Source organism: Heterodontus francisci, chromosome 17, assembly GCF_036365525.1.
Source record: "Heterodontus francisci isolate sHetFra1 chromosome 17, sHetFra1.hap1, whole genome shotgun sequence".
Classification (NCBI taxonomy): domain Eukaryota; kingdom Metazoa; phylum Chordata; class Chondrichthyes; order Heterodontiformes; family Heterodontidae; genus Heterodontus; species Heterodontus francisci.
In genome coordinates, this window is record NC_090387.1 from 36064101 (window position 1) to 36086438 (window position 22338).

At 41.6% G+C, this 22338-nt stretch overlaps 1 protein-coding gene across 2 annotated transcripts in view; it reads left to right on the forward strand.

Moving 5' to 3' along the window:
• spire2 (spire-type actin nucleation factor 2) overlaps positions 1–22338 on the forward strand; it is a 95436-nt gene that overhangs the window by 59256 nt on the left and 13842 nt on the right. For both annotated transcript variants that reach the window (XM_068049273.1, XM_068049274.1), the window contains exons 5-9: positions 3993–4157; positions 7727–7813; positions 15145–15271; positions 18932–19107; positions 20226–20439. In XM_068049273.1, coding sequence (XP_067905374.1) covers positions 3993–4157; positions 7727–7813; positions 15145–15271; positions 18932–19107; positions 20226–20439 — 769 coding nt within the window. The remainder of the gene's footprint in view (positions 1–3992; positions 4158–7726; positions 7814–15144; positions 15272–18931; positions 19108–20225; positions 20440–22338) is intronic.

A 22338-nucleotide genomic window follows, 5' to 3' on the forward strand; every position in this document is an offset into this window, starting at 1 on the left:
CTCCACCTAATGCAAAAGCAAATCACATGCACAACCATAACTACAATCTTGAATAAACTCCGAATTTACAACTGCACGTAAACACAATTGTGCTCCGCACAGCTACACTATTAGGAGTTGATGAAATCTGATGTTTTTCAATACACGTGTTACATGCACAAAATCCTGTGAGTACACTTCAGTGATTTTATTACTGTTTTGTAACGGAGAATGTTGTTCATAAAAAGTATAAGTTGGTTGGTGAAGCAGCTTGACTTTTAACTTAGAGTCATGGAGTCATAGAGTTATACAGCACAGAGACTGGCCCTTTGGCTATCGTGTCATGCCGGCCATCAAGGACCTGTCTATTCTAATCCCGTTTTCCAGCCCTGGCTCATAGCCTTTTGTGCTATGGTGTTTCAAGTGCTCATCTAGATACTATTTAAATGTTGTGAGGGTTCCTGCCTCTACCACCCCTTCAGGCAGCGTGTTCCAGATTCCAACCACCCTCTGGGTGAAAATATGTTTCCTCAAATCCCCTGTAAACCTCCTGCCCTTACTTTAAATCTATGCCCCCTGGTTATTGACACCTCACTAAGGGAAAATGTTTCTTCCTATCTACCCTATCTATGCCCCTCATAACTTTGTATACCTCTATCAGGTCTCCCCTCAGCCTTCACTGCTCTAAGGAGAACAACCCTAGCCTATCCAGTCTCTCTTCATAGCTGAAATGCTCCAGCCCAGGCAATGTCCTGGTGAATCACCTCTGCACCCTCTACAATGCAATCACATCCTTCCTATAGTGTGGCGACCGGAACTGTAGACGGTACTCCGGCTGTGGCCTAACTAGTATTTTATACAGCTCCATCATAACCTCCCTGCCCTATTAAAGGCAAGTTTCCCATATGCCTTCCTAACCACCTTATCTATCTGAGCTGCTGCCTTCAGTGCTCTATGGACAAGTACATCCAAGGTCCCTCTGACCCTCTACTTCCTAGGGTCCTACCATCCATTGTATATTCCCTTGTCTTGTTAGTCCTCCCAAAATGCCTCCCCTTTCATAACTTTGATACCAAAGGGGAAATTTTAACCTATCCCAGCTATTGTGAAACTAATGGGATCAGGGGAAACACTGATCTTAAGCCCCACCAGATATTACCCTCCATTGAGAGTAAAGTCAGGCATTGTGTAAAACCAGCATTGCACCAAATCTTTTGGGTATCTTGCCTATCAGGATAAAGTTACCCTACCCCCAAAATGAAGTCAGTGGGAATTAGGGAAAACTTTCCACTGGTTGGAGTCATACCCAGCACAAAGGAAGATGGTTGTGGTCATTGGAGGTCAGTCATCTCAGCCCAAGGATATTGCTGCAGGAGTTCCTCAGGGTTGTGTCCTGGGCCCAACCATATTCAGCTGATTCATCAATGACCTTCCCTCCATCATAAGGTCTGAAGTGGGGATGTTTGCTGATGATTGCACAGTGTTCAGTCCTATTCGTAACTCCTCAGCTACTAAAGCAGACCATGTCTGCATGCAGCAAGACCAGGACAGCATTCAGGCTTGGGCTGATAAGTAACGAGTAGCATTTGTGTCACACAAGTGCCAGGCAATGACAATCTCCAACAAGACAGAATTAAACCGTCTACCCTTGACATTCAACTGCATTACCATTACTGAATCCCTACCATCAACATCCTATGGGTTACTATTGATCAGAAACTGAACGTTACCAGCAATTTAAATTCTGTGGCTATAAGAGCAGGTCAAAGGCTAGGAATCCTTTGGTGAGTAGCTCACCTCCTGACTCCCCAGGCCTGTCCACCATCTAAAAGGCACAAATCAGAGTGTGATGGAATACTCTCCACTTGCCTGGATGAGTGCAGCTCCAACAAAACTCAAGAAGGTCATAACATAAGAACTAGGACAGGAGTAGACCAAATGGCCCATCAAGCCTGCTCTACAATGCAGTGTGATCATGGCTGATCTTGAGCTTCAACTCCAGTTTTCTGCCCCCTTCCCATATTCCTCGATTCCCTGACAGACCAAAAAACTGTCTGTCCAGCCTTAAATATATTCAACGATGGAGCGTTTGAGTAGAATGAGTCTATATTCTCTAGAGTTTAGATGAATGAGAGATAATCTCTTTGAAATGTATCCCATTCTTAGAGGCCTTGGCAAGGCTGATGCTGGGAAACTGTTTCCGCTGCCTGGGGTAGAGAATTCCAAACATTCACAACCCTTTGACTGAAGAAATTCTCCTCATCTCAGTCCTGAATGATCATTCCCTTATCCTGAGACTATATCCCTGTGTTCTAGATTCCCCAGCCAGCAGAAACAACCTCTCAGGATCTACCCTGTCGAGCCCCTTCAGAGTCTTGTAAGTTTCAGTGAGATCACCTGTCATTTTTCTAAACTCCAGAGAATATAGGTCCAATTTACTCAGCCTCAGCTTGACATCATCCAGGACAAAACAGCCCACTTAATTGGAACTCCATCCACAACATTAAATATTAACTCCCTTCACCACTGGAACGTAGTGGCAACAGTATGTACCATGTACAAGATGCACTGCAGCAACTCGCCAAGCCTCCTTCGACAGCACCTTCCAAACCTACAACCTGTACCATCTGGAAGGACAAAAGTAGCAGGTGCACAGGAACACCACCACTTACAAGTTCCCCTCCAACCCGCACGCCATCCTGTCTTGGAACTATATTACTGTTCCTTCACCGTAGGGTCAAAATCCTAGAACTACCTTCCTAACAACACTGTACGTCTACCTACACCACATGGACTGCAGCGGTTCAAGAAGGCAGATCACCACCACCACCTCAAGGGCAATTAGGGATGGGCAACAAATTCTAGCCTAGCCAGTGACACTCACATCCCATGAATAAAAAAAAAAGAAACTTGTCAAATTTAATACAACTGAAAAAACATGGCTGAGGTGGAGAGACAAGTCTTTTATTCCTTACTATAAGAACATACAGAATAGGAGCAGGAGTGTCTGCTCCAACATGCAATAAGATCATGAATAATCTTCTACCTCAACTCCATTTTCCCAAACTATCCCCATATCCCTCGATTCCCTTAGTGTCCATAAATCTATAGATCTTAGTCTTGAATATGTTCAGTGACTAAGCATTTACAGCCCTCTGGAGTAGAGAAATCCAAAGGTTGTTAACCTGCTGAGTGTATTTCTCATCTCAGTCCTAAATGGCTGACCCCTTACCCTGAGATTGTGACCCCTAATTCTAGACTCTCCAGCCTGGGGAAACCGTCTCTCAGCATCAACCTTGTCAAGCCCTTTAAGAATTGTATACATTTCAATGAGATCATCCATACACTAGAGAATATAGACTCATTCTACTCAATCTCTCCTCATAGGACAACCCTCCCTTTCCAGGAATCAATCTAGTGAACCTTTGTTGCACCCCCTCAAAGGCAAGTATATGCTTCCTTAGGTAAGGAGACCAAACTGTAGACAGTACTCCAGGTATGGTCTGCTTTCAGTGGCATACATTTGCATTATTGAGATTTTATCCTGAGGGTACGTCTGTGACTGGTTTAGACTTTATATTTGCATTTGGAGAAATGTCATTTGAAGAAACAAAAGCAACTGGTTTGGCTTAAGTGAGGAAAAAATAAGATATAATCAAATATTCAAATCTGAGCCACCTCGCTCTTCCTTATAGCTATTAACAGTTTATATAGTCAAGATTATTTGAAAATGCTGTAATACTCATTAAATTGGACTAGGTGTGTATAGCATCCTTTGAACACCCCCAACTGTAACATTTTTCTCTGTGTGCCAGCCAGAGCCAGGAATTGATGAAGAATCCAGCACCAGTATCGACTTTCCCCAATACATCAAGTCGCCTTCATACTGATTTTTCTTTTTGTGCCATATTAATAAATTTTAAAATAACCCTATTGTAACTTTTGCGTTGCTGTTGATTCCGCATATTTCAGAGTTGCAATATGTTTGTGAATTGTTTCCTTTGTGTTTGCAGGCGCGTCTGTGGGTGCAGCTAATGCGAGATCTCCGCCATGGTGTAAAACTAAAAAAAGTTCAGGAAAAGCAGTATAACCCCCTGCCAACAGAATACCACCTTACACCATTCGAGATGTTAATGCAGGACATTAAAGCACGCAACTATAAACTACGCAAAGTTATGGTAAGATAAAAGATTTAAATGGTAGAACAGTATCTTATTTTTATTACTATTTAGATCTAATCATGTTTTGTCCTGTCACATGACTATTCACATAGAAACAACAAATCATAGGAACTTAAGACAGCGATGCCCACATCCCATGAACGAATAATAAACAAAGACTATCCACCCGGTTGAAGCTCATCCCTCGAATATCCAGATTCTCCTATTATAATGTCGGGCTGCATTTTGAAGGTCTCAAATCTTATTGGATTTTACTAACCCATTTGACAGAACAGTTATCATTATTTGAGTAAAAACGTTCTTCCCAATTTTTTTTTACATTTGAGTCCCCTGATAATTTCTTGGCTTAATTTGAAATAATATTGTAGGTTTATCTCATGCACAATGTAACAAACATATATAAATATTACATGTTATATCATTGGAGAGTACAAGACCAAAATAATTCTGCAATACTTCTAGCTGTCCCTAAAACTAATGCCTTTTAATCACCCAGGCCTTTAAATATTTGTCCAATTTTTTCTCTTAAGTGGCTCCACACTGGCTACTTACACTGCTGCCTGAGCAGTCCATTGCAAATATTAGTCACGCTCTACATAAAGTGGTTCAGTCTGAATTGTTTGCAAACCTTCCCTTTTTCTAAGCTTGAGCCCATGTCCTGGTTCTTGGGTTTGTGGAAATCTGAAGCATAGTATCGGGGTTCACTTTCTTTGTTCCCTTAAGAATCTTGAATAGCAACTCTTGGACACTTTTGTTATTCAGAATAAACAATCCTAAGGTTTTTAATCTCGCCTCATAGCTCAGATACCTTAAGGTCCCTCCTGAATTGCTTCTTCCCAGATTTTTGAATTTGTGCTTATCTTTCCTCATCGTTCATCCCTTTTACACTTGGGATCAATCTTGCTGCTCCCCCACTCTCTGCAAACTAATACATGTGCCTATTTTCTGTAGCATGAGATCCTTGATGAAATTCAACACGATTCTGACCACTGTTTTGTAATGCCTTAGATTAACCTCTTTAGATTTGTACTCTATTATTCTGACAAGATAATCCCACATTGTTTATTTTTTTTATTAGAGTTCCAACATTATCTGGACATTGAAAGTGATGAGAGTGCCATGATTCAAAGTTCCATTGTAGTTTTTCTTCTCCCTCAATTTGACTCCACCATGTCTGTTTGGTTCACTGGATATTACTCTTGTCTGAATCAGAAGGTCGTGGTTTCAAGCCACACTCTGGGCTGACGCTCCAGTGCATTACCAAAGGGGATCTACATTGTTGATCATGCAGTCCTCTGGAAGAGAGGTTAAATCAAGGCTCAGTTTACCTGTTCCAGTGGTTCAGGTGCATATGACACATTATGAAGAACCGCATTGAGTTTTTTCATGTCCAGGCCAACTGTCAATGTCCGTGTCCTCAACTAATGCTACCAAAAATGGGAATTCACGGTCGTTGATCTCATTGCTGCTTGAGCAATCTGCTGTGCACGAAAATGGTTGTTATAATTACCTATACAACAGTCACCACATTTCAAAGGACATAATTGTGTGTGAAGCACTTTTACATACTTCTGAGCTTTTTTTCATTCATTATGTACTTAGTGTTAATTGCATATCAGTTGTGTTCAATTACATGCAGGTGGAGGGCATTAATTAGGAGTTTACTTGACAGATAAAGAGACACTTATTGAAACTGGGTGGTTGAGTTAGGAGTTGTATGCATGTAATGTTTCACTTAAATGAATAAATGGAAGACTGAGCAAAGATTGGCTCTAGAATCATCATTCACCAACTGGCTTTCTGGAATAGAATAATTAGGATGTAAATTTTTTTGACCATTGCAACTACTTCTGCAAATGTTTACTCTTAGTTGCCATCCCTATTTTCATACAATCAAATTTGACAAGTTTGCATTTGATTTTGATATCCAGGTAAATAATATCGGTGAACAAGGGCCCATGCACTGACCTCTGCCATCTGAACTTACACCTCTCATGAGGACACTCTTTCCTATTTTTAAGTAGTGTTGTATTCTACCTTGAACTCCTGAGGCTTTAAGTTTGATTAGAACTCTTGCATGTCAAATTTTATTAACAGCTTTCTGACAAAATCCCATTTAGTATTGAGGAATTATCTTAAGGCCATTTTTCATTTAAGGAATATATTCCAACTTTCGTGTCAGAAGTGAAATAAATGAACTTTACAGTAATGCTGAGGAGTCTGTTGAGCTCCGTCCTATACATTTGACTACTACTTTCACCCCTAAAATTGATTTTCTAAGATGCACCCCATTAATTTGCATTTTCATTGAGTGCTGCTATTAAGTTTGCCTTGTCCATATTATAACTCCATCCTTTACAGTGTTGCACTCTTTAAATTTTTTTCTGCAAGTAAACATCTGTAATTGCTATAAAATTGAAGAGGTTGGTGGTGAATGTACTACAGGTAGTGTCTTTTGCAGTTCCTCCAAAAACTATTTAATTATCAAACTACTGTCTTTAGTTAGTCTATACTTTTTCTTCATCTTCTGTAGTTTTTTTTTTCTGTGAACGTGTTTGCATTTTGCTTTGTGCAGCTGGGCTGGGAGAATTCTGGGGAGAGTTGATATGTGTGGACAGATGGATTTATTTTAGATTATCAATACAGGAACTTTATAACTGATAGGTAAAATAATTTGGAGTAACCAGAATAAAAGATGCACATGTATTTAACTAGTGAATATGTGTTCTCAGTTCAATTTAGTTTGTTGAACAATATTTCTCTACCTCCGCATGCTTTCTAGAATGGGCACTGTGCAGAGGGAATGGATATGGATGTGATTCAGCTTTTCTTCCAATATGTGTTTACCTTTTATACATTAATTCTGTAGACTCACCATTATAATGTGCTTCTGTTGAAAGTGAACAGATCCTGGAGAGGGCTTAAATATTGTTTTCATGTAATGCAATATGGGATTTTATGCACACTCTTAATCGATTTACCCTCTCCACGGAGTCTCAAATTTGAAAAGCATCTGTGAAATTTGAGGATGTATAGTAATTATGCAATACTTTCCCCATTTTTGTATGTGGCAGTCTATTTAAAGCAAACAGGTGAAATATGTTAGTTGTATATCAATTGTTTAATTATATACAGTTGGAGGGCATTAATTGGGGTTTCACTTGAGCAGATATAAAGAGACACTCACTGGGGCATAGTTGAGTTAGAAGGTATATATTTGTAATGTTTCACTCAAATAACTGTAAGACTGAGTAAAGATTGACTCCATTACTATTCTTCACCAACTGGCTTTCTGGAATAGAACAATAATAGATTGACACTTCAGAGTACGATACGAACCTTCTCCTGGAGGGGACAGACACTGGGGTATGATGCTTGCCTACAGTTTAATTATTCTTATAGAACTGAGAAGAAGAATTGAGTAACTGTGCAAGATTGCTTTAAAAAAAAACAGCCAGCATTGCTGATTTGTTTGTGCCTTTTTATTTGTGCTATTTTTTATTTTGGTGCTAATTGGTAGACCGGGTATTTGATTAACACAAAGAGAATTGCATTTCTGTTTGCAGGTTGATGGTGATATTCCACCATGTGTGAAGAAAAACGCTCATGAACTCATTCTTGAGTTTATAAGATCACGGCCACCTTTAAAGCCGGTAAGATCTTTTCTTACTCCCAAGCTTTTCTATTTCTATCAGACATTTCCATTTGTATTTTTCCTCCATGGATTTTGTTTCTTCCTCATGTTCTTTTTCAATCCCTTCTGATTGCTGTTAGCAAGGACCTCTGAGCTAGCTATCCAACATCACTTTCAGTTTTCCACCTGCTTTTGACTTCTGTTTTCTCTAGTTTACTGCTTCCTGTGTTGTTACCAGGGGATTGGCTAGGCCTTCGTAGGACAACATAAGTTTGGGTAAGAGTTTCTTTTTATATAATTGGCTAATTATCCCAATCTAAATGTTATCTATGTATTAGCTTTTATCTCCACCAGAAAATATGGTAGTTAGAATAGATGTAATCTTTAAATGCAAGTCATTTCAATGGGGAGCCAATTAAGTCCCTAGAACTGCCCGACAGTTCCCTTATTCTCCTTGTAACTGCAACTCAGGCTGATCACATGCATAAGAATGAGAGTTGTCATTCTTTTTAGACTTTTAATGTCCGTGATTTTCATTTAATAAAGCTTTGACATTTAAAGGAATTCTACTGCAGAAAAGTGTCATGTTATGTTTTAGGAAAAACGTAATTGTGTTGTCAGGCAGAACATGCATTACGTCTAAAGCAGTGTTCTGAGGCCTTGCTACTGTTTCCTATAAATCCATCTTGTTCTCTGTTTGCAATGGCCTGGATTTTGCTGTAAGCGCCAAACAAACAGTGTTAGCTGTTCATTGCATATACACTTGCCCACAGACTTTCTCACTTAAGCTTATAGTTATTTGATGGCAGAAACAGCATGGCCCTCACCATAGGGGATCTGGGCCCCACATGAATAGGGCAAGCATTAGTGTGTCTCCTTCACCAATCAGATTGAAGAATCCTTACTGAGATGCGCAGAGACTAAACCAGGAAGTTTGAAGATTAAATTCAGTGTCAAATCTTGTAGAGAAAGTGAAATAAAGAGAAGGAAAGAAAGATTGGATTGAGAGAGAGAGGAGAAACAGAAAGAAAAAGTGAAAAAAAACTCCAATAATAATTAAAATCTGAAAGAATGAGATGCCACCTTATAAAAATTAATTTTCGGTGCTAGAGAGGTTGTAAGTGGTTAAGACTTATTATGCCATTAAAAATTCACTTACACTTGAATGGACAAGAACAAAATTTTTCTGGCAAGTTTAGTGAGAATCTAGTAAGTACTGCAGTTCTCGCTGAAATACGGTTGTAGCAAAGCTTTTGGAGGAGCAGGGTAACTTGGGCAGTAATTTCTGGATTTCTACGTTGGTGTGCAAGCCAGAAATTGATGTCTGATTTACTAAAGCCTTGCCGTTCTTTTTACTGCAAAAATCTGTTCCAGTGTGTTTTAGTTTGGTTTTTAAAGGGGACAGCACTCTGAGAGGAAGCATACTCAACTTAGTACTTTATCTGCTTCTGACCCCTCCCCATTAAAGAACCATGTTGAAAACATCTTTTTGAACATCTCCATTCTGAAAGCATCCACTTAAGCCAGTCAAAATCCTGAGCATAGCTCATGTTCAATTCTACATGTTGCACTTGAAAAAGAGCTATTCAGATGTCTTATGCAAATTGGTCTCTGGATGTCAGGCACCATAAACATTGAAAAGTATTTGTACAGGTCTTGGATACAGATCCTTGTTCATTGCCATGGCAATTAGCCAGCGATGAACTGATCCATATGTCAGCTAAGTAGGTGTTCTGTATCCATAATTAGATAGAGACAACTGCATATGTGGCTCAGTGTGTGCTTTATTTATCCAATTGTTACAGTTAATTTATTTTCTCTGCTGCGCGGTACATTAATTCTAAAATATGAGCACCGGTAAAATCTCTTGCCCAGTATTCAATCTTTAATGAATTCAAGCACCCTCCCCAAGTTTAACATTGGGACTGACAAATCTGCAGATGTCTTGTCTAATAAAGTCTGTACTAATATATGCATTGTCCTCAAATTCAGTATTTGTACAAACAAAATATAAGTTTAAATCTGTCAAGCTGTATGTGTACATTTGGTTTTCTGATGATGGTTGTGGCATTCTTTTTTCTGCAAATCAGATTCAAAGTGCATTATCTCTCCAAGACTTTTGTATGTTTCATATCTGTTGAATGGAACACGCATAATCTCTACGCTGCAAATACTGGTACTGAGCAGAATATGGGGGCGGTGCATAATATTTAACGTATTAGAATTTGGGCTTTCGGGAGGGGAGGAAAAGTAAAGTCAGAGGGGAAAAACATGTTTTCGTGGTACCTAAAAACACAGTCTACTGGTTTTGATTAGGAAATGCTGAGCTGTAACTGTTGACAAGGGAATCAAATATTTTAATTTAATCAAATATTTAAATTGTTAAACAATGGTTCTAGGTTTTTAAAAGTTGGGAAGTGCATTTATAATTTTGTTAGAAATCAGATTTAGAGTGGGTATGAGCTGTCCAACTATCAGTCAGTGATTATAACATCAGTATTGTGCTGAAACATACTACACACAAGGACATATGCACACACATGTATATGTGTGTATATACATATTCACATATATATACACATACACCATGTAGGAGTATTGCAGATAGATTAGCCTTGAAATATTCTTGCATTTATACTACAGTACATGTGTGGTGATGCACTCAGTCCTTCAGAGTATTATGGAGTATTACTTTGAAGAAACTCCTTGTGTTTGTGTTTGTAAATTAGTCACCAGTTTCGCCTCACCTGTTTAAAACCCAAACACACAGACGGAAGTCTGTTAGAATTGTGACACTCAGTGGGGTCCTATGGCAATCCAATAATGGGTCCCTGAAAATGGGAATTGAATTGAACTGAACAGTTAATATCAGAATTCTAGATCTAACAGTTAAATATGAGCTGCCTCCTGTTCCCTGAAGATATCCTTCATTGTGTCAACATATTTTCGATCAAGTTGGAAAGGATGATTAGGAGTCAGTTGGGATAGGAATATTAAATTAAAACAAAATTGGGCCAATCTTTACATTGTCATTTGAATGGTTGGGGAGCAGGCTTGAGAGGTCTATTTTGTTAAAAGTTCTCCCACCTCTGAAATTAATAAGGGCAGGAAATGATAAAATAGAATTTATTCTATTGGGGGAAAAAAATTCTAATTAACGTTTAAGGAAATGGGAAAATTGGGAGAAGAAAGACTAGTAAGGACAAGCAAAATATATCCTTTAAGTTATTGTCTTTAATTAGAATTGTTTTTGAAGTGTTTTATAATTTACTGTAAATGTTCCAACGATAAAGCTCCTAAATTTGTGTAGCTTTTATTAGTAAAGTGTTATGTTTCTTGCAGCATAACTGTGCTTGAAATTCTGTCCAGTTTACAGATACAGTCATTTCCTTGGATCTGTTGGCAGTTCAAATGTTAAATATTGTGGGTATCTAAATGCTGTTGCCTGCATAATTTAATCCTAGTGTCTCAGAAGAAAGGTTCCCTTCAAACAGCCTTTAATGAAAAAGCGTTCTATCAGAAATAGTCTGGTAGCTTAATTTATTTTTAATGTAGAGATCACTAGCTTGAGTTTCATAGCTGCATGCTGTTCACCTTAGCTCAGCTCTTTTGAGGGAGTTTGTATCTGACTAACTGCTTTCTGGAGTACTGCAGATTAGAAGTATAAGGTTGTTTAACTGCATTGGTTTAAGTTAGGTAAATATGAGGCAACGCTGGTTGTTGTGTGTTTAGGTGAATTTGTCCTCATTAACAGAAATTTGAAACTAGAATTGTAATCACTAATCTCACTTCTCAGTTGCTTTGTTTTCATTTGACCTATTCATACAAGTGGTCCAGTGTTTTTATTCCATTGATTTTTCTGCAGTACAATAGCAGGAGCCAACACACTGCCCCAGAAACAACCACCTCACATCTGTTTAACAAGATAAATCCAACTTCTTGGGTTAGTAAACTTCTGCTGGTCAGCAGATGCTTAGCAGGGTTATGCAGATGCTGCATTCTGAGTGCTGCAGTTTCTTTCAAATCTCCAGTGTGTGATTGAGTGTGCCCAGGCACTACATTCAACACAAGATGCAGCATGTGCTTGCATGTTTTTTTTTCGTTCATGGGATGTGAGAGTTGCCAGCAGGACCAGCATTTGTTGCCCATCCTGAGTTGCTCTTGTGAAGGTGATGGTGAGCCGACTTCTTGAACCATTGTGTGTGGCTTGGAGGGGAACTTGCAAGTGGTGATGTTCCCATGCGTCTGCTGCCCTTGTCTTTCTAGATGGTAGAGGTCACAGGTTTGGAAGCTGCTGTCGAAGGAACCTTGGCGAGTTGCTGCAGTGCACTTTGAAGATGGTATATACTGCTGCCATTGTGCCTTGAGGTGGTGGATAAGGCACCAATCAAGTGGACTGCTTTGTCCTGGATTCTGTCAAGCTTCTCGAGTGATGAACTGCACACATCCATGCAAGTGGAGAGTATTCCATCACACTCCTGACTTGTGTCTTGTAGATGGTGGATAGGCATTGGGGAGACAGGAGGTGAGTTACTCACAACAGGATTCCCAGCCTCTGACCTGCCCTTGTAGCCACAGTATTTATATGGCTGGTCCAGTTAAGATGCTGGTCAACGGTAACCCCCAGGACATTGATGGTAGGGGAATTCAGTGATGATAATACGTTGAAAGTCAAGGGGATGGTTAAATTCTTTCTTGTTGGAGATGGTCATTACCTGGCACTTGTGGGCACATATGTTACTTGTCACTTATCAGCCCAAGCTTGCATGCAGGCATGGATTCTTCATTATCTGAGGAGTTACAAATGGAACTGAACATCATACAATCATCAGTAACCATCCCTGCTTCTGACCTCATGATGGAGTGAAGGTCATTGATGAAGCAGCTGAAGATGGTTGAGCCCAGGACACTACCTTGAGGAACTCCCTGCAGCAGGGCTGAGATGATTGACCTCCAATAACCACAACCATCTTCCTTTGTGCTGGGTATGACTCAAACCATTGGAGAGTTCTCTCCCTGATTCCCTTTGACTTCAGTTTTGCTAGGGTTCCTTGATGCCACACTTGGTCAAATGCTATCTTGATGTCAAGGGCAGTCACTCTCACCTCACCTCCTAAATTAAGCTCTTTTGTCCACGTTTGGACCAAGGCTCTAATGAGGTCAGGCGCTGAGTGACCCTGGCAGAACACAAGCTGAGCATCTATGAGTAGGTTATTGGTGAGTTAAGTGCCCTTTGGTAGTACTGTCAACAGCACCTTCCATCACTTTACTGAGGATCGAGAGTAGACTGATGGGGCGGTAATTGGCTCGGTTGGATTGTCCTTTTTGTGTACAGGACATACCTGGGCAATTTTCCACATTGCTGGGTAGATACCAGTGTTGTAGCTGTACTGGAACAGCTTGGCTAGGAGCGCGGCTAGTTCTGGAGCACGTCTTCAATACTATTGCCGGAATGTTGTCATGGCCCATAGCCTTTGTAGTATCCAGTACTTTCAGTCGTTTCTTGATATCACGTGGAGTGAATTGAATTGGCTGAAGACTGGCATCTATGATGCTGGGGACTTAAGGAGGCTGAGACAGATCATCCACTCGGCATTTCTGGCTGAAAATTGTTGCAAATACTTCAACCTTTCCTTTTGCATTGATGATGGGGATATTTGTGGAGCCTCTTCCTCCAGTTAATTATTTAATTGTCCCCCACCATTCAACAGTGGATGTGGCAGGACTGCAGAGCTTTGATCTGATCCATTGGTTGTGGGATCACTTTGCTTCCGTTGAGCATGCATGTAGTTCTGTGCTGTAGCTTCACCAGGTTAGCACCTCATTTTGAGGTATGTCTGATGCTGTTCCTGGCATGCCCTCCTGCACTCATCATTGAGTCAATGTTGATACTGAATTGATGGTAATGGTAGAGTGAGGGTATGTCGGGCCATGAGATTACAGATTGAGGCTGAATACAATTATGCTGCTGCTGATGGTCCACAGTGCCTCATGGATGCCCAGTTTTGAGCTGCCAGGTCTGATCTGAATCTGTCCCATTTAGCATGGTGGTAGTGTCACACAACATGATGGAGGCTATCCTCAGTGTGAAGATGAGACTCTGTCTCCACAAGGACTATGCGGTGGTCATTCTTTCAATTCTGTCATGGGCAGATGCATCTGCGACAGATTGGTAAGGACGAGTCTAGTAGGTTTTTCCCTCTTGGTTCTATCACCACATGCCGCAGGCCTAGTCTGGCAGCGATGTCCTTTAGGACTCAGCCAGCTCGTTCAGTAGTGGTGCTACAGAGCAACTTTCGGTGATAGACATTGAAGTCCCCTGCCCAGAGCAGATTCTGTGCCCTTGCTACCCTCAGTGCTTCTTCCAAATGGTGTTCAACCTGGAGGATCACTGATCATCTGAGGGAGGGTGGTAGGTGAAAATCAGCAGGAGGTTTCCTTGTCCACATTTGATTTAATGCCATGAGACTTCATGGAGTCTGGAGTCAATATTGAGGACTCCCAGCCACTCACATCTGACTGTATGTACACCACTGTGCTGCCACCTCTGGTGCATCTGTCCTGCCGTTGGGACGGGCATACCCAGGGATGGTGATGGAGGAATCTGGAACATTGACTATAAGTTATGATGTGCTAAGTGTGACTATGTCAGGCTGTTGCTTAACTAGTTTGTGGGACAGCTCTCCAATTTTGGCACAAGTTCCCAGGTGTTAGTGAGGAGGACTTTGCTGGGTCGACTAGTCAGGGGGTGCCTTTGTCGTTTCCGGTGCCCAGCTCAATGCCAGGTGGTCCATCTGGTTTCATTCTTCAACATTTCTGTAGTTGTTTGGCACAACCGAGTGGCTTGCTAGGCCATTTCAGAGGGCAGTTCAGAGTCAATGACATTGCCATGTGTATAGAGTCACAGGTAGACCAAGCTGTGTTTGCATAATAGCACTCTGAGGTTTGAAGAAAATTGAAACCTGTCACTATGCAGATAATATAACCTGGTATGGAGGGAGCCAGACAACGTTGTTAATGCTGCTCACTCACAGATCAGGTAAGTGAAACAAAGACAGTGGAGAAGCCTGTGGCCTACAGTAACATGTCATCTCAGCTGGATGTCTATGTGCAGTAGCAAGCAGCTTGTAAATTTAAATATGATTTTTAAATCTGTCATTTCCAAGAGAAAAAAATCAAGGTTAATATGTTAAATGTGAGATTTTGATTCGCCCCATGAAGTATGAAAATTACACATGAATCGTAGATTCGAATCTTGTATATTATTTAAATTTCACTTTTTTGTAATTACTATGCTTTAAACAGGGTTCCTTCTGGGTGAAATAAAAGTTTCTGACTAATTGTTCTCAGGTCTCTGAAAGGAATCTTGGACCAAAGCCTCAGAAGCCTCGAAGTCTGCATGAGCGAATTCTGGAAGAGATCAAGTCGAAAAGAAAGCTTCGACCGGTGCACACAGCTGGTAGAAATAAGAACAAAGGTGAGTTTATAGTTGTTATCCTAAAGGTTACAGGAGTAAGCCATTAAGTCCCTCGGGCTTAAATAAAAACAAAAATGCTGGAAATACTCAGCAGATGTGGCAGCATCTGTGGAGAGAGAAGCAAAGTTAACGTTTCAGGTCAGTGACCTTTCATCAGAACTGGCAAAGGTTAGAAATGTAATAGATTTTAAGGAAATAAAGTGGGTTGGGGCAAAAGAGAACAAAAGGGAAGGTGTTAATAGGACAGAGGGTCACAGAGAATAAATGAAAAGGAGGTCATGGGGCAAAGAGTGTGTTAATAGTGTGGTGAAAGACAAAGCATAGTGCAGAGAGGGTGTTAAATGACTGAATAATGAAAATCCTAGTCAAAAGCACAAACATGAAAAAAACAGTGGGCAGGCACATGGTTAAAAAAAAATTGAATGATGAAACAAACTAAAATAAAATGAAATAAAAATAAAAAGTAAAACTAAAAGTAAAAAAGTGGGCAAGTCATGCTCTGAAATTATTGAATTCAATGTTCAGTCCGGTAGGTTGTAGTGTGCCTAATCGGTAAATGAGATGCTGTTCCTCGAGCTTCAGTTGATGTTCACTGGAACACTGCAGCAGGCCCAGGACAGAGATGTGGGCATGAGAGCGGGGTGGGAGCGGTGTTGAAATGGCAAGTGACAGGAAGCTCGGGGTCATGTTTTCGGACTGAGCAGAGATGTTCCACAAAGCAGTCACCCAATCTGCATTTGGTCTCCCCAGTGTAGAGGAAACCGCATTGTGAGTAGCGAATACAGTATACTAAATTGAAAGAAAGTAAATCACTGCTCCACCTGAAAGGAGTGTTTGGGTCCTTGGATAGTGAGGAGAGAGGAGGTAAAAGTGCAGGTATTACACCTCCTGCGGTTGCATGGGAAGATGCTGTGGGAAGGGGACGAGGTGTCGGGGTAATGGAGGAGTGGACCAGAGTGTCGCGGAGGGAACGATCCCTTTGGAATGTTGATTGGGGAGGGGAGGGGAAGATGCATTTGGTAGTGGCATCACGCTGGAGGTGGCGGAAATAGCGGAGGATGATTCTTTGGATCTGGTGGCTGGTGGGGTGGAAAGTGAGGACAAGGGGAACCCTGTCGTGGTTCTGGGAGGGAGGGGAAGGGGTGAGGGTAGAGGTGCGAGAAATGGGCGAGACACGGTTGAGGGCCCTGTCAGCCACAGTTGGGGGGAATCCTCGGTTGAGGAAAAAGGAAGAGATATCAAAAGCGCTATCGTGGAAGGTTGCATCATCAGAGCAGATGCGTCAGAGACGGAGAAATTTGGAGAATGGAATGGAGTCCTTATAGGAGGCAGGGTGTGAAGAAGTGTAGTCGAGGTAGCTGTGGGAGTCAGTGGGCTTATAATGAATATTAGTAGACAGCCTAACCCCAAGGATGGAGACCAAGAAGTCGAGGAAGGGGTGGGAAGTGTCACAGATAGACCATGTAAAGGTGAGAGAAGGGTGGAAATTGGAAGCAAAGTTTGATTAAGTTTTCCAGTTCGGGGCGGGAGCAGGAAATGGCACCAATACAGTCATCAATGTACTGGAAAAAGAGTTGGGGTAGGGGGCCTGAGTAGGACTGGAATAAGGAATGTTGGACATATCCCACAAAAAGACAAGCATAACAAGGACCTATGCGGTTACCCATAGCAACCCCTTTTACTTGAAGGAAATGAGTGGAGTTGAAGGAGAAGTTGTTCAATGTGAGAACAAGTTCAGCCAGGTGGAGGAGGGTGGTAGTGGATGGGGACTGGTTGGGCCTCTGTTCGAGGAAGAAGCGGAGAGCCCTCAAACTGTCCTGGTGGGGGATGTTCCTTGGGCTTGTTCTGCCATTTAGTGTGATCATGACTGATTTGCACCTCTACTTCATTTACCCACCTTTGAACCATGATACCCTTACCTAATAAAAATCTTCTGATCTCGATCTTGAAAATTTCAATTGACCCAGCATCCACAGTCTTTTGGGGAAGTATATACTTTGTGTGAAAATGTGCATCCTGATTTTATTCCTGCCATTCTAGTGCACGGTATGAGGATTGCTTTCAAAGCCCTCTCTGTCATATAATTTCATTACAAAGGAATATTGTCACAGAAAGCAAGCTAAGGAGATGAAATGATACCAGAGATGGAGTGCCCTCACCCACCATTATGCCATCACAGCCACTTAGCAATGATAGAGTTGAATAGCCTCTACAGGACTTGTTCAACAGGGATGTAGCAACAGAGACATCTGCTTCCAGGGCACCTGCCATCAACTTCCACTGTAAAGATGACACCACCAGCATCAGTCAAGGCCATTTCCTCTTCAACTATTCAAATTCCACCTTCTTCCAGCTTGGCTTAGTATCAGTATCAGCCATTTTCCTTCTCAATTATGTATTTTTAAAAAATGGTTCATGTGGTGTTCATCAGTCAGCACTTTTATCTCTTTCCCACTCACTAGTATCAGGATATAGTACCAACCATTCTATTATGTTTTACAGCTAAGCTTGACACAGCTGCCCAATTTCACATCCTTATTGCAGGTGTGATTGATAGGAGCCATATGGGCAGCAGGTTCCTGCTCCTTTCCTGACACCATTACTTGCTCCACCTCAGCTGTGCACTGTCAGTCACCTAGTGCTACCTCTTCAAACACAGTGTTAACATCCTCAGGGCTGAGTGTAGCTATACTGATGCCTACAAACATTGATGAGGTGAGGCACCGACTTGCTCAGCACCACTGTCAGTGCAGTCAGGCTGATCTTCCTGGCTGACACCACAGCCCCCACCCCACGAGACCCCTCCCGCCCTGACCTACCTTAAGCCTGGTTCCATCGCAACTCTTTGGTGTCTGGTGGCTGCAGCTACAGCAGCAGCTACCTCCTCCGCAATGGCGCTGCAACTGCCGGCTCCTGATTGGCCGGCAGCTCTGCAAGGCCAGGACTTTGAACAATGGAGTCCTGAACCCTACAGAAGGCCTGCCACTGTCAAGTTAAGTGCCTGATTGGCACTAAATTCGGCGGGCCTTCTGTAGAAGAGGCGATGCGGAGATCTCGACGTTGGTTTCCCCTGATGTCAAGTCCCCCACTGCCAGCATAAAATTCCATCCTGGAATTGAGAAAGAGGACAAGAGCATACTATAGACAAAAGTTGTTAGCCTTGTAGAGTAGCAGGAAACTTGGTTAAGTACAATTGGCTTAATGCATTTCTTTAATCAAGCCCCAGCTTGTGCCAATTCAATTATTTCTATCCCTAAACAAAATGATGCAATGAAAAAGGTTTATGAATTAAATCAGAATTTGGGGGGATTTGATCAAACAGTCAAAGCTTATTTTTTCTGTCTGTTAGAATTTACTTGTTTTTAAAATCTCAATTGTCCATGTGCAGCTGCAATCAAGCCCAGAACATATCACTGCTATATGTTCATGGTATAAAGTGACTTACCTCTACTTAACGTAATTGTCCTACTATTAAGTAGACCTAACCGCAATCATTGTAAATAAAGAAGGTGATTGGATTTAATTCAAAGCACCTTTAAAATTCTTTTCACTAAAGAGCAAAAAATGATGTAAAATCAGTCCTACATTTAGCAATGCTTTGTGCTAGCTTCAGTCAGCTAATTTGTTTACCTTCATGATATAAATTCATTGCCTTTGCAGAAGTGACCTTTGGATCATTGCCATGCCTTGTGCATGCTTGCTCTGATGAACTAAAGTCTACTTCATGCATAGATCTCTCAACTCCTGAGCCCATGGGAAGTACACAGCGGCCTAGACCCAGGGTACTACTTAAAGCCCCGACATTGGCTGAAATGGATGAAATGAACATTTCAGAGGTAGGAATATAGCCTAATCTACTTCAACTGAATGAGAACTGAACTGTTTCTAATCAATGTCAAGACTGATATATCTTTGGAGAAAGTTAAAGCCTGTACTGCAAGCAAGATACATTCCTGATGGCATAAACTATAAGACTGACTGCTATATGACTTTCCCTAGAACAGTGAGCATTCAGATTCATCAGCTGTTAACTTACTGTATACTGTGTAGCTGAGTAATGTAGACCAAGAAGGTTTTTCTTATTCTCAGGAAATGGGCATCATTGGCCATCCATAGTTTCCCTAGTGGCTTACTAGTCCAGAGTAGTTCAGAGGGCAGTTAAGAGTTAACCACGATGCTGTGGACCTAGAGTCACCTCTAGACCAGGATAAGGATGTCCATCCCTAGTGAATCATTTGGTTTTTCCAACAATCCAGCAGCTTCATGGTCACTTTAATCATTCCTATTTATTGTCATTTTTGATGGATATGCCAAGAATAGATGTAGGTGAATGTTTAAGATTGTAATGTAAAACTATTGGGCTGTATGGCACAGTAGCAATATCAGTTATGACTACCTGTATTTTTCACCATATTACTGAGAGATTGGTACTTCACGCTTAAAATGGTGGGAATTGTAATTATTCTTAAGAATAGATCAGCAATCATTTGGGCCTGTTTCACAGGGACAAGGTTAAATTGTACTCCATTGCTTTATTCTTTTAAATTAAAACAGGTTGCTGCTCATTTAGCCAGAGAATGTGAATTGCCACTAAGGCAGTTTGAGAATTTGAATTTAGCTTAGCAGTTCTTTATTTTCAGAATTTTTATCAGTGAAAGTTAACTCTTAACTTCCCTCTGAAGTGGACTAGTAAGCCACTCGGGCGAATATGGATGGGTAATAATGACAGCCTTGCCCGTGATGTCCATTTCCTGATCATTTATGAAAGTGCTATGTGCTAATTAATAAGTCCCACTGATTATAGTATTGTACATGCCAGGCTTTAGCCATCCCTTCACTATATCTAACCTTTAAAGGTCAGCTTCAGCCTACCCATGATTGTGAGCAAGCTAAAGATTTGAGTAACGCACATACTCGGAAATGTTAATGTTGTTGCATTATTTATTTTTAAAAGGAGGAAGAGTCACCAAGTGGAGAGATGCGAAGGGTTACCAGCTCCCCAGTTCCTCTAAAACGTGACCGCTCATTCTCAGAACGTGATCTCATCCAGTTACAGACCGAACTAGCTCTGTCACGATCCGAATCTGCTTATCTCTCATCAAAGGGCTGTGACGCGAAACTTAATTCAGAGACTGAGACTGTAACTGGAGCTACCTCTCTGTACAAAGGTGAGTTAATGTGATTTCGTCCTTTTTCCCCTTGAGACTGCTCACGAATTATGCAATGTTCCCATCAGCTGAGAGAACTAATAACCAGTGCTGCAAGCTTCTCCATGACTGCTGCTGTTGTGATTGCCTAGTGCAGCAATGCAGTTTGAGATTTTTCTCAGCCCCAGCAATACTGTTTAACATGCAGTGTAGTGCCCTGGCTGATAAATTGTGGAATTCTTCTAACCAACACTCAGAAGTTCCTGACAACCAGCCTGAGGACTCAAACTCATGACTTTCTGGTACAGTGCTAAATACTCAAATAGTTGACACAGGATTGGATAAAGCTTAGCAGGTCGGTACTTACTGACCGGTGAATAGAACCAGTGTGGCTCTGGGTTGTAGAAAAAAACAATCTTTACCTTGTGCCAAGTGAAGCACTGCTTTTCTTTTGAAGTTTTTACATTGATATTTTAATACCTGTAAATCCTATATTCTGTCTACTGCAAAAGCAAAATACTGCAGATGCTGGAAATCTGAAACAAAACCAGATAATGCTGGAAATACGCAGGTCTGTCAGCATCTGTGGAGAGAGAAACAGTTAATGTTTCAGGTCGATGACCTTTCATCAGAATTGGCAAAGGGTAAAAATGTAATTGGTTTAGAGCGAGTGAAAGGGGGGAGGAAGAACAAAAGGGAAGGTCTGTGATAGGGTGGAGGGCAGGAGAGATTAAATAACAAAAGCTTTCATGTTACAAAGCCAAGTAAAGGAACAAAAGATGTGTCTGGATGAGGTGTAAATGGCAGGAGGGCAGCTATCCAAACACAAAGGAAAGGGATTAAGAAAGAAATGGGGAGGGAGCAAAAAAAACCAGGAAAAAAATGAGGGCAGAGGTTATGATCTAAAATTAAGGGTCACTGACCCGAAAAGTTAACTCTGCTTCTCTTTTTACAGATGCTGCCAGACCTGCTGAGTGGTTCCAGCATTTCTTGTTTTTATTTCAGATTTCCAGCATCCGCAGTATTTTGCTTTTATTGAACCCAGTGACTAGTTTGGAAGAAGTAAAAAGATGAGGTGCCATTCCTTGGGATTGCGTTAAGCTTCATTGGAGCACTGTAGCAGGCCAAGGACAGAAAGGTCAGAGTGGGAGCAAAGTGGAGAATTAAACATGACAAGCGACTGGAAGCTCAGCATCGTACTTGCAATGCACAAAGCGGTCACCCAGTCTGTGTTTAGTCTCCCCAGTGTAGAGGAGACCACATTGTGAGCAGTGAATAAGGTATATGAAATTGAAAGAAGTACCAGTAAATCACTGTTTCACTTGGAAGGAGTGCTTGGGGCCCTGGACAGTGAGAAGGGGGGAGGTAAAAGGGCAGATGTTGTATCTCCTGCGCTTGCATGGAAAGGTGCCATAGGAAAGGGGGAGGGGCAGTGTTGGGGGTGACTGAGGAGTGGACCAGTGTGTCACGAAAGGACAGTCCCTATGGAATGCTGAAAGGGGAGGGGAGGGAAGATGTGTTTGGTGGCGGTATCACGCTGGAGGTGGCGGAAATGGCGGAGGATAATCTTCCAAATGTGGAGACTGGTGGGGTGAAAGGTGAGGACAAGAGGACCCCGATCAGGGTTCTGGGAATAAGGGTGAGAGCAGAAGTTCATGAAATAGGTCGGACACAGTTGAGGGCCCAATCAACCATGGTGGGGCGGGGGGGAAACGGATTCTTCGTTGAGGAAAAAGGAAAACGTATCGGAAGCGCTTGTCTGGAACCTTTTGCCATGTAATCTCTCCTGCCCTCTACCCTATCACAGACCTTCCCTTTTGTTCTTCTTCCCCACCTCCCTTTCACTTGCTCAAAACCTATTGCTTTCGAGCTTTTGGCAGTTCTGATGAAAGGCCATAGAGCTGAAATGTTAACTCTCTG